The sequence below is a fragment of the Apteryx rowi genome, unplaced genomic scaffold, assembly GCF_003343035.1.
Source record: "Apteryx rowi isolate R43461 unplaced genomic scaffold, aptRow1 scaffold_40, whole genome shotgun sequence".
Taxonomy (NCBI): Eukaryota; Metazoa; Chordata; class Aves; order Apterygiformes; family Apterygidae; genus Apteryx; species Apteryx rowi.
In genome coordinates, this window is record NW_020450530.1 from 2,280,168 (window position 1) to 2,292,159 (window position 11,992).

An 11,992-nucleotide genomic window follows, 5' to 3' on the forward strand; every position below is an offset into this window, starting at 1 on the left:
TGGGGCCCATCTTCCTCCCCTGCCAGGGGGGCCCCTTTCCCCTCCATTTGGGGCCCATCTTCCTCCCCCGCCGAGGGGCCTTTTCCCTCCATTTTCCTTCCCCACAGGGGCCACCGCGGCCCCCTTCGCCCACCTCCTTCGCTTCTTGCGGCTGGACTTCTTCTTCTTTTTCTTGCCCTGGGCCGGCGGCGGTGTGCGCTCCCCCTCGCATGAGCGGCTGCAGAGGGGGGGAAAAAAAGACAATAATAATGATGATAATAATAATAATGATAATAAAAAACACAGGGGGTGTCAGCTCGCCTCAGCGTTGTCCTSGCCGGTGCGCCGCAGCCGGCGCGGGGACGTCTGGGGCCCGAGGGCCGTCCGTGCAAGAAGGGGTTTCGCGGCAGACCCGCGGCACGGGGCGAATCCTCCATCACCCCGTCGCCGATAATTTGGTCACGCTTCAGATTAAGCGTCTCCTCCACGAGTTTAATGGAGATATAATGAGACAGCTCCTGCACGCCGCTCACGGGCCAGCCGATTATTTAAAGCGTGTTTACTGAGGTTAACGACTCCGTAATAGATTTATAAGTTTTGCGGCTCTTTGTAAATATGCTTTAAATAATTAATTGGCCTTTAATTTGCATACAGTAATTATTGCAACCCAATGCGTCTCTCTAACTGTATTAAAAGACTTAGTGCATGTTAAACAGCAGTTGATTATAAAAATATATATTTACTGAGGTGCCATGGTAATTTAACGAGATATGCATCTCTCACACAGTTGTTAAACCTCAAAAAAAAAAAAAATCCTGCAAATTAATTTTTTTGAAAACACACAACACCAAATCACATTATGTTTCAATGAAAAGCAAATCCTGTGGTTAAATTAATTTAGAGCGCTCGGCTGAAAATATGTCAGATGCTTTGTGGTTATTTATTAAGCAAAGCAAACACTCTTAAAGATGGGGGGGGAAAAGGGCAAAGAGGCCTGCGGATCCCCCGACTTAGAAAAGGCTTTGGGATCTTCAGCGATGGAAACCGGATGAAAATAGGGCAGCGCCACAGAAAGGACGAGCGCAATCAGGGATAAAAGTCCCAACGCGCAGGAAACGCCGGGGTGCGCTGGGCTCTCCGGCGAGGCCGCTCTGCGGCTGCTCCCCGTTCACATCCGCTTCCCAGGGCCCCGCACCCAGACGGGCTCACCAAGGGCTTGGATCACCGTCGAAATTATGTTGCCATGAAAAGCCAGTTGCTTAGCTCTTTAACACACTTTTTTTATTGCTCCGCAGAACTCAACTTTATGCTGACGCTTTGGTTGCGAACCATGAATAACTGAAGCRCAGAGTATTTATGAAACATTAAAAATAATAATTAAAAAAACCCCTCTTTCCATAATCAGGGTGATACACGGGGTGGCGAAGGTGGCAGGACGGCCCTCCCTCCTCCTCGCCAGCGTTGTCCGCTTGCTAATTTACTCTGCCAAGGTGGTGAGCCAACGTGCCCACCAGCCCCAGCCACCCAGCTGCTTTGCTTCTCCTTCGCCCTCTCTCCTGCCAGGGGCTGTTTTGTTTCTCAGGCTTTCCCCAGGGCGAGAGGCCGCTGCCTGGTGTTGGTGCAATCCAGCATGGAGAGGGGCAGACCCACATGGAGAGGAACAGACAGACGTGCAGCCAGATGGAGCCATACCCCAAGCCCCTGCGCACAGCACATGCGACTGCTGGCAAAAACACAGGCCTTCACCCAGCCCAGTTTCAAGACCCGCATATGGGGAAACCTGGCAGGGCTGGTCCTAGGAGGACACAGGCTCCAAAGAGGTCATTTTTACAGAAGAAAGTCCTGCCCAAAGGCCGGGAGAAGTCTGTCCACTGGGTGCCAAGTGCAGTTTGCTGCAGGACCTGGGGCCACCCTGGATCTATCTCATTCAGCACAGCCCAAATAGCACCCCAGTGGCAGCCCAAATTCTCACAGCTTGCTGCAAAGCACGAAAGATGTGGGCTTGTCCATGAAATGGACTCAGCGCCATGTCTGCCGGGGCGACGTCCCTGCTCCTGGCTTGGCCCCTATGTCTGGAGAGTGGCTGTAGCCCTGGGGCAAGCGCAGCAGCCAGCGGTGGGGGACAGTGGCATCTGCCTGGCTGGAGCAGCGCACACGGCACTTGCCAGGGTGTGGGGAGGAGAGCAATTCCTGCTGCCCCGGCAGCGGGTGTCTGGGCAGAGGTTTTGCTCCAGGACCCCACCAAGACCACCCTTGTAAGGGGAGACCTCCACTCCCACTGCAGAGTTGGGGAGAAAGCATGCACATCAATTAAATGACTTGCCCAGAGGCACCCTGAGGGTCCATGCTAGACCAGGGCGTGAGCCTCGGGTGGTTTCACATGGAGCCCTGCTCCTTTTCCAGAGATAAATTCTTTTGTCTTTGATGTAGAAGCTTTCTCCCTCAGCYGATCTGACTTTAATTGTTTCTCTCCGATTGTAATCAACGTCTAATTAAAAATACCCTTTAGGTTATTGTTCTGGCTAGCCTGAAATCTGGAGATATGAAATGTGCTTGCTTTGTCTTTCTTTCTAGCATCTTTAACCAAATGGATAGGCTTTAATCACAGAGACAGTTTAACAGGCAGGGCTCTAGCTGCTTCATTTAGAAAGTCTGATCCATTATTCCCCTCTCAAGTTGCCAGGGGATTCCGATGAACTGATAACAAAGCTGTGTCCTAACAAGGCCAGTGCTGCCAGTCTGTGATCTAGGCATAGACGGGAATTTCTCATAGGGATTCCCAGCCGAAGGCACCATGCTGACCCTGGTAGCAGGGGGATGCTTGCAGGTGGCCTGCGGTCACCTAGGGCTCCTCGCAAGGGGCTGCCCAAAGCCACACATGAGCTCACTGTGCCTGTCCAGATGGACACCAGTGTCCACTGCGGCTGGGGAGAGGCTGGTGCAGGTCAACGCACTTGCTTGGAGCCCCAGCACTGTTTAATGATGGCACAAGGCTACAGGCAGAGCGGGACCGGGAAGCTAGTTTTGGGGCAAGAGCACTCTGTTGGCCACCTTTGTGGGGCAGCTCAGCCCTCCTGTCCCSCCCTCCCAGGGCCAACTCTCACAGACCCGCAGAGGGGATGGGAAATCACGGACCAGGTAGATAATCACAGACATCTACTTCACTGAATCCCTGCTTTGGGTTGACCACGCTCACGGCCCTCGCTCTCTTACCTGCGTGACCGGTGGCGAACATGGTCACGTCTCTCCTTCCCTTTCACACAACCGTTGGTAGTGGAGGCCTCCTTGAATGTGTTGCCACTTGGCTTTTCAGGACGTCTGTCCTCTGCAGGATATGACAGACAGCTGAGCGTCCCACTGCTGCAGCAACGGGAGAGAAAGGCAGTGGTGAAGGGCTGTCCTTACAGTTGGGAACATTTGCTGAAGGCTTTTTGTGTACTCAGTGATTCCCTAAGACTATGGATCCCCAATCCACACTGCTTTCCTTTCCACAGCTGGAGAGCTGCAGCCCACATGGAAGAGAAAAGGGTGGTTTTGAGCCTTTCAGGGAGAGCTGGATGTTGCTCTCCAGCCTCCTGAGCCCACATGTCCCAGCACAGCTCTGTGAAGAGCCCCAGGAAAAGGGGCYGGGTGTGCTAACGCAGCAGCTGAGGGAGGCGAGATGTGGGAGTGGGGACACCTGAAGGCCTGCGTGCATGGGGAGCTGCTCCAGCTGTGCCCGAGGCTCATGGTGTGGAGGCAGGAACGAGCCCAGGGCACAACTGGGGACTGCCCTTCACTGACTAAACTCAGCTAGGGATGTAGGAAAAGACAACGCAGCCCTCCTGGCCTGAGCAGCTCCCGCTGGGAGCAGCCCCCCGCCTCCCACCGGCACACCAGCTTTGCTGAGACAGTGCCTGCTGTGATGGGAGGAGACTGATTCTGAGGACAGATGACCTGACCAAAGGGCCTGGGTGACCCGACCCTGTGTCCCCCACGCATTGCTCAGGCTGTTCACTGGATGCTTTACCAAGGGAAGAGCCTGAAGCACATGAAGGGACGTGCTAACACAACTTGTTGTGTCCTCACCAGGTGAGGAAACAAGGCAAAGGCAGGACCAAACACTCTGCAACATCCAAATAAACAGCTCCCTGCTCCTCTCCCTCATGAACGTGGAGCATCGCAGCCAGGCCAGGCGCCATTGGACAGACCACGGGGCCTGTCAGCAGCTCAGAGCTTGCAATTTATGTCTGGCAATCGCARCTGAATGCAGGTCATGGCTCCCTCCTCATTTCTTCCTCGACAGATACTCAATGCTTGTCTGCCCAGCGCAGCAAGACTCAGAGAAGCAGCCTGGTTTTATAGCCCTGCATTTATTTGAACYGCATTGGCAATGTGGCCGAGTTGAGAACATGGTACACATTTTAATGACATGTTTACACATGGATACGGAGAAGGGAGGGTGTGCTCCAGGGGAAAAAAAATCCCAGAAAAATAAAAAAGGCTGAGGTCAAGGTCCCTCATCAGTGATGCCAGAAACCAAATGGCCACTTGTTCCAACTGGCTTCTGCACAAAGCATCCCAGAGAGACATGCAGGCCTGGCCAAAATCTCAGCTGGCCTCAACAGCCTTGAGGTCTGGTAGGGAGAAGTTTTTGCATTTGAAATACCAAACCTGCTACTGACTTGCCAATATCTCACCGTGCTTCCTCCTCCCCAGCCAACCATCGTACCGCCAGGACCTAGGTAGTAGCAATACCTTGAGCAGCCTCAGCAGCGTGGAGGAAGGCTGTCCTCCCTGCTCGTACAAGCAGGGTGACAGACCAGAGAAAACGCTCCTGGTTGTGCTGGAAGCCCAAACTGGAGAGCCTGGGACAACCCAGAAGACCCAAAAGGAACCACATGAGACTTGGCAGCTGCTTGCAAGTGCCAAGCAGAGCACAGCAGAGCCGTGCTCGCCCAAGCCCTGCGAGAGTGGCGGGGAGACCAGCCGAGTCCCTCGGCTCACAGCACTGAGCTGGCGAGGATGAGGAGCAGAGCTGAAGCGGCAACACCCTTGGGTGAGAGGTCTCCAAAAAACGCCGGGGCTTGGGCAGGAGAGGACAGGGCCACCCTGTTTGCCGAACGGAAAAAAGCAAGCCAAAACAAACCAGAGCTCAAACGCTCAGGAGGGAAGTAAATAGATTTTCAGGCCCTGGAGATGTTTATTTCAAAGAACACRAAGATTAATGTAAAGCCATAAACCATACCCGACAGGGGCGCCGAGAACACTGTTTTTTCGTGTGTCATCCAGAGTATTATTCAAAGAAATAAAACAAACATTGGCAGGTCAGAGTCTGGCCTGGCTGGGGGGCTGTATCCAYGCCAGGCTGGGCATCCCTGAGGACAGAGAGCAGCATCCCCCTTTCTCCTCATTATAATACTGAAGCCASTGTAATACTGAAGCCCACACGTGGGCTATGGGGCTGCAAGTGAAGAGCCGGGACCAGGTGGACGTCGCACATCTGGCGGGCCAGAGCGGGGCCAAACGAGTGGTTAAAGAGCGATGCAATRCTAAAATGACACGTCAGCCCCAGTTAACCATGGCCAGAGGCTTACAGGCCCTCGGGGATGTTGTCCCCCATCCGTGCACTGGCTTTTGCTCTCAGGAAGGTTTCCAGAGGCTCTGGAGGATGCTGCTGGTTCTGCCAGCCCTGGGGACCTGTGCCAGGGCAGCACAGCCCCTCGGTGGGCCGTGGCATGGGGAGCAGGGTTGCTTGCTCCTGAAAAAAAAACACCTTTTCAAACAGCTGATCTTTGTAGGAGCCAATTTTCTCACATCTGAGCTATTAAGGGTGCGCGTTAGCCAAATACAAGTGCTAAGGGTCACCTGGGGGGAAGCTGGTGAGATGCCTCCAGCCCAGGATACGCAGGAGGCGATGCTGGCTGAGCTCTTGGTCTCTCTGGCTTTAAAGTCTGTTACTTCACTTGTAATAAATCTCCCAGTCTCTTCTCAACATCTATGTTATTTTTAACCATCCGGGAAACTACACGGTTAATTGCTTTCTTTGTGCAACTAATTAGCTTGTGGCCTTTCCTGAACCCCTTTTAAGAACAGTCTTCCGAGGCTCAGTCATTAGGATCCATTAAAAATGTCCCCAAGTTAATGACCGGTGGAAAGGCTGGGGTGGCTCAACTCCAGCAGCAGAGGCAGGAGGGTTGTTCCCAGGGCTGGCGGCATGCCAGGGCACCGCCGGTTTGCAGGAGAGGTCCAACCCGGCGGAAGAGCTGGCGGTGACGTCCCTTGCGCCAGCGCTGCAGCTTTCCCCCACTGGCACCCATGGAGACACCTGCGTTCCCGCGCGCCAAGCGCCCCTGTGTTAAAATATATTGGCCTCGAGGCATCCAAACACGGCTATCCTGGAGCGTGCTAGGAAACATTCCTTCTGGGCTTGGAAGTAATTATTGATGGAAATAATTATTCTCCCATCCCATCAAAGGCTGGCTTAAATTAAACAAAATGTTCTCCTCCAATGAATGCTGAGAGTCACTAACGCTCTCAACTGGCTGGTAATCCCTTTGGATTAAGTTCCATGGACACTGATTGRTTATATACATCTATATGTATATATCTGCAGCCCTGACTGACAGCTCAAGCGGGTGGGAGGAAGAGGAGGGAGGAAGGGCACCTGGGYTTGCCCCGCCAGGGTGCGATGCCACCACGCTTTGGCCCCGCAGCAAGGACCGCCACCTCTCTCTGCCCGTGTACCTGCCCCGTGTTTGCCCCTAATCCGGCGCTCCTTACCCCGGGCGGCCTGGGCAGCGGGGCCGGCGCCTGAATCCCGCACCGGAGGACGAAGCAGCGAGCGAGCCCAAGGTCGCGTCCCGTCTCCCAAGCACCGAGCCCTCGGCAGCCGGGTGCTCAGCAGCCCTGCCTGCCCACCGGAGGGAAGTTTCTCCATTTCCATTGCGTGATTGCTTGCACTCTCCCTTTTTTTTCCCCTCCCTTTCTTCCTCCCGTGCACAAACCCAAGCTATCGGTCAGGTCCGCACAACGGCAGCATCGCTGCTGCTGACGGGGAGACGACCCGCTCGGGGATCTGGCGGCGCAGGCTGGCGGCCGGTTGCCTGCAGACGGCTCCGAGCCTTGCGGCGGCGCAGAGCACCGTGCCCTGTGCAAAGCCTCCCTCTGCAGACGGCTCCGCCGGCCCTTCCTGCACCCTCCCGCGGCAGCAGGCTCCGCTCAAGGAGGGATGTTTTGGGGCTCGTGGCAATTTTCGCCACTTTTCCAGGCGGTGGGAGCAGACGGGTGGGAAGTGGCAGGCACTCGGGGCGCAGGGCTCTGCCCCGGGGCTCTCGCCTCGCCCACCAGCCCCAGCCCTTCGCCGCTTTTCGCAGCCGAGCCAGCCCACCTCTGCGGTCTGCTGTCAGATTTGGGCTCTCCCACGTTTCCTTCCCTGCAGAAGAGCGCTGCAGCAGAAGGCAATAGCCTCTTTCTACCCATAACAGAAATGATGCAGATAAGGCCACTGGTGGGAAAGAACCCAAATATTCCTAATCTCTTAGCACTAAGAGCAGTGAGAAACCCTGCAAGGCATCTCTGGACAGACCAGAACGAAGACGGAGCCAGCGAACCAAAGCACCGTGGCCAGGGTGTGAAAGCCCGTGCAAAAGCGTGCCTTGGAAAAGGTGCTTCAAAGCAGCCAGGGCCCAGCCTGGCTTTTGCACCGGGTGAGGTGCGAGACCTGGGATGCCACAAGTTGCGCTGGGCTCAGCAAAGCCCCATCACCGAGTACCTGGAGGAAAGCGGCTCCGGGGGGTAATTCAGAGCAGGAGGCAGGGCGAGCTCGCAAGCCATCCCCCTTTCTCCCTGCCAGGACGGGGCTCTCAGTGCCGTGGCCAAGCGCCACCTCGTCAGGCCACGAAACGCAGCGCTCGGGTACGCGCGCCGGAACAGGAGCCAGGAGCCGGGAGCGGCCCAGCCTGCTGCCCCCTCGCCCCACGGTGACGAGCAGCTGCTCAGGTCGGCTCTGCACGCTGAAGCCCTGCGCGCTGCCATGTCGGTGCAGCTGGGGCAGCTCCCTGCCCCAAAGCTTCCATCAATCATCCGTTTGCATGGCACTACCTCAATTCCCAATCTCTGCAGGAGAGAAAAATGGGAAAATCGCTGCCTTGGTGACCTTCCAGCTGCCGGACCTTTGCACCAGAGACATCTCTCCACCCCCAGGAGCTCCTTCCCCCTTGCTTGCAGGACCGGCCGCCCCCATCAGCGTTGCCCTTCCTCCCGCCCTGCCCTGGGCTGCTTGCAAGCATCGGTATGAAAACAGCAGAAATGGGGCTGGCGGGGAAAAAATAGTGCCGTGGCAGGTCGCCTGCACCGGGGCAGCTCCACGGCAGCCATCTGCAGCACTGAGGCCCTGCCGAAGACCCCGAGCCCTGGCCACCCTCGTGCCGGCAGCGTTTCTGAGCTCAGGACACAATTTGGGAGAAACAGTCAGGAAATTTCCCTACTTTGCCCTTGTCAGTCCTCACCGGCTCCAAGTTCCCAGCGTTTCTACAGCCGCCAGTGAAGATGCTCCAGCCAACTGGAGCCACGAAAACTAAAAAGGTTAAAGCATCTCTGATGAGCCTATTAGTTGTGGATGTTTCCCTGGGCATTAGAACGATGACGGATGCGTCGCCTGGGGGATCAGTCTGGCAATATCCATCTGCCGAAGGACGCAGACACCCGGGGCGGCCCCAAGGAAGAGCAGGAGAAACTCCTGTGCCGGCAGCCGCTCACCGGGCCGCCAAAGGGAGCCATGTCTTCCTGGGTGGAAGCGGGCAGATGGAGTCACGTCGGCTAAATCGATGGGAAAAATCAATCCAATTTAAATGGAGAGAAAGATTAAATATCGGCCACAAAGTGCTCTTAATTACAGCACCCAGTCGGAGAATGGCTCGCCTCGAGACATGAGCCGGGCAAGGCTGCGCGCTTCCCCTGCGGTGCCCCCGTGTCCCCGGAGCCGGCGGCCCCCAACTTGCCGTCGCTGCGAGGGCAATGTGAGCCGGTCCCCGGGGACTCGGGTGCGGAGACACTGTCCGAGGCGCCCATCACCATGGCGTCACGTCTCTCCAGGAGCTGCCTGCTGGCAGGGCCCCTGGAGCGGGAGCCATCCCGGCATCCCTGGGAAAACGGGGCGACAGCAGCACGACGGCGACAGCCGCCACTCCGGCGTGCTGACTTACTAGGAGCACTTCAAAACACGCCACTTTTGCGAGTAAAATTACCCTTTTATTTTCTCTCTTGCTCTCTCGCTTTTCCTCAGCTGATTGAAAAAGAAAATGGTCGAACCGTTCCTTTGTCCCAGGAGAGGCGGGGGGGAAAAAAAAGAAGAAGAAGGTTGCAAAGACATTTCCAAGCACCAACTCCAGCAGATGTGTTTACGTAAATCTGCTTGAAATGTGCACTAAAAATACCTCTTCAGAATTAGGAGATGGGGAAAATTGCAAGTGCTTTCCACAAACACACACACACACAAACACCCCACGGCAGGTTCTCTTCCCCACCTCGTTCAAACCGCTATTATTAGTGCGGCAGGAGCCCTGCAGTTTGTTATTGAAAATTATAATAGCAAATCACCGAGATATTTTCCCTGATTACACAGACTCCAAGCCAGTTCAATTTTAATCTTCTCGCAGCTATTTTCTCGTGCATCAGCAGAGGCACCAGCTGCAGCAAAGCGCGTGGCTTTCTCGAGGCGCTTTAAGCACAGAACAGGAACCCGGTTCCATAATATACATTTTTCATCCAGTTTTCGCCGGCCCTGCCTCGCCCCCCCCTTCCCAGGACCTCGGCATCCTGCTGCAAGCCTGTGACGGCTCCTTTCGCCTCTCGGACTCCAGAAGCGTTTAACGACCTCTCGTGTCGTACCGGGGCCAAAGCGGCAGCTTGGCTCTTTATCCGCCAGCAGCCGGCTGGTTCTGCACGGCCGAACCCGAACACAGGCGCGGCAGCGGCCGGCACCAGATGCTCCGGAGGAATGCAGCGCGGCGAGGGCCGCGGGGAGCGCTCCGTCCCGGATGCCGGCTGGCGGCCGCCGTGCGGCACGAGGGCTGCTGGCCCTGGCGCAGCCCGCGAGGCTCCCCGCGGGCCAGCAGCGCTCCCGTGCCAGGGCCGACGCCGGAGCGCGCGGGTCTGGGAAGGCTTTTTCCAAAAGCCCCCTGGCCTGGCCCGGCTCACTCCCGGCAGGACAAGTGGGTCTTTCCTAGTCTCCAGCCCCCTCCTTAGGCAAATACCCGGAGTGCCGGGATGCCCGGTAAGGAGCTGGATTTTCTCCTCGAGAGGGGAATAGAAGAGGAGGGTCCTGGCCTGGCAGCCCCGGCACGTCCCCCCCGCGGGGGCACRGCCGTCCTGCATGGGCCGGGCCCGCGTTTCGGGGCACAGGGACCTGCCTCGGGGCCGCCCGGGCTGCGGCCGTGCGATATCGGCCCCGCGCGCCCCAGAGTCCTGCTGCGTTTTGCTGCAGCAGCCCCCGGACACGTTCCCAGCACCCGGCGGCCGCCACTCGCCAAGGCGCTCTCRGTCATACAGCAGCTCCTTCGCTCGAAAACCCGCTCCGGGTGGCACGGCGAACCGCACCAAAATAAATAGTTTATTCGCCGGCAACATCGCTTGTTAAATTTTAATGAAATAGAGGCTTGTGAGCGCACAGTTACCGGGAGCTCGGCRAGATCGCTTTAAAAAAATGAATTAGTAATAGGCACTTCGGCAGCGGTAACCGAAGGCCAAATCCGGCCYGGTTGGAGCAGATCCAGGTGGAGCAGCTGCTCCTTTCCGAGCCTTTCCGAGGCGGCAGGCTCGGGCGGCGCGAGGGYGCAAACGCCTGCCCTGCGCCCCGGGCTCAACCCCGAGGGACGCCCGAGATTAATCCCGGCACTGCTGCCGCCGGGGGGACGAACGGCAGCCCCGGCAGCCGGGGGCGCAAGCGGATGCGCAGCCGGCTCCCTCCTTCCCTTTTCTGCACGCTTCTCTTTAATTGGGTGCAGTAATAATTTTATTTGCTCGCTGGGATTTGTGAGGCTGAACTAATGTTAGGAAAGGGCTCCGCTATCTCTGGCCGACGGGCAATGCCGGGCTGCAAAGCCCCAGCATTATCCGTGTTTGGGTAATCCAGAATTAGTCATAAACAAAACCAAGATTATGCAAATATATTCATTAGTTCTCGGAATATCTCCAGGAAAATAGAGGCATTAGTCTTSTTAACAACTCTGTATTATGCAAGCGTGTGTATAAGCGCACGCACACGTGCACACGCACCCTCGCGCTGGCCGGGCTCGCGTGAGCTTGTCCCAGGGTCTCCGAAAGCTCGAGAGCAAGGCAAGGTCAGGCTTAGCCGTGCACAGCAGCTACTTTTCGGATTTCCCCATGCAGCAGGCGACAGCAGCCGGCCGAGACCCCTGCAACCCCTCTGCAGCCGAATTAGTGGCGCCCCGGACCCGCAGGGTTGGCGAGGTCCGGCCAGCCCTCGACCCGCGGAAAACTGGTGCCTCTGTCCAGCCGGAGCCGCCTTCCCTCCTCCCATGTGGGTTTTCACGCCCGCTCCCCACCGGTGCCGGTGCCGGTGACGACGCTGACGCCGACCCCGGCGAGCTCCCGCCGCGCTGGGCTTCCCGYGGCCACGTCCCGCCCCGCGCACCGCGCTTGCCGCGAGAAGGTGCGCTGGAAATACCGCCCGCTTTAATTAATGCCACATGCCTTTCACGCTGTAGGTTGTGCGGCTTGTTAATTATTTCTGTAAAGAAAATAATTAGTCCCAATCAAGGCAGAAGCTCTTCAGAATTACAGCTCATTAACTGCTCTCCCATTTTTCTGTTCTATAAAAAGTCATGTGGCGCTGATGAAAATTATAGACCCTCGGAATCAGCATTAAATACAAATTCCGGCAGCGCTCCCAGCCTAGCRCCGTCGACCGCAGCGCCTTGGCTTCGGCAACCGCAGCCGGGGCGGGAGCGCGGGGGTCGGCGCTGCGCCGCGCTCGAGCAAGCGCTCTGCCCGCCAGCTTGCCGGAGCCGCC

At 56.9% G+C, this 11,992-nt stretch overlaps 1 protein-coding gene across 1 annotated transcript in view; it reads right to left on the reverse strand.

Moving 5' to 3' along the window:
- SRRM4 (serine/arginine repetitive matrix 4) overlaps nucleotides 1–11,992 on the reverse strand; it is a 40,187-nt gene that overhangs the window by 20,944 nt on the left and 7,251 nt on the right. The window contains exons 2-3 of the mRNA XM_026075210.1: nucleotides 3,193–3,339; nucleotides 134–217 (exon numbers count right to left, since the gene is read on the reverse strand). Of these exons, the coding sequence (XP_025930995.1) occupies nucleotides 134–217; nucleotides 3,193–3,339 (231 nt within the window). The remainder of the gene's footprint in view (nucleotides 1–133; nucleotides 218–3,192; nucleotides 3,340–11,992) is intronic.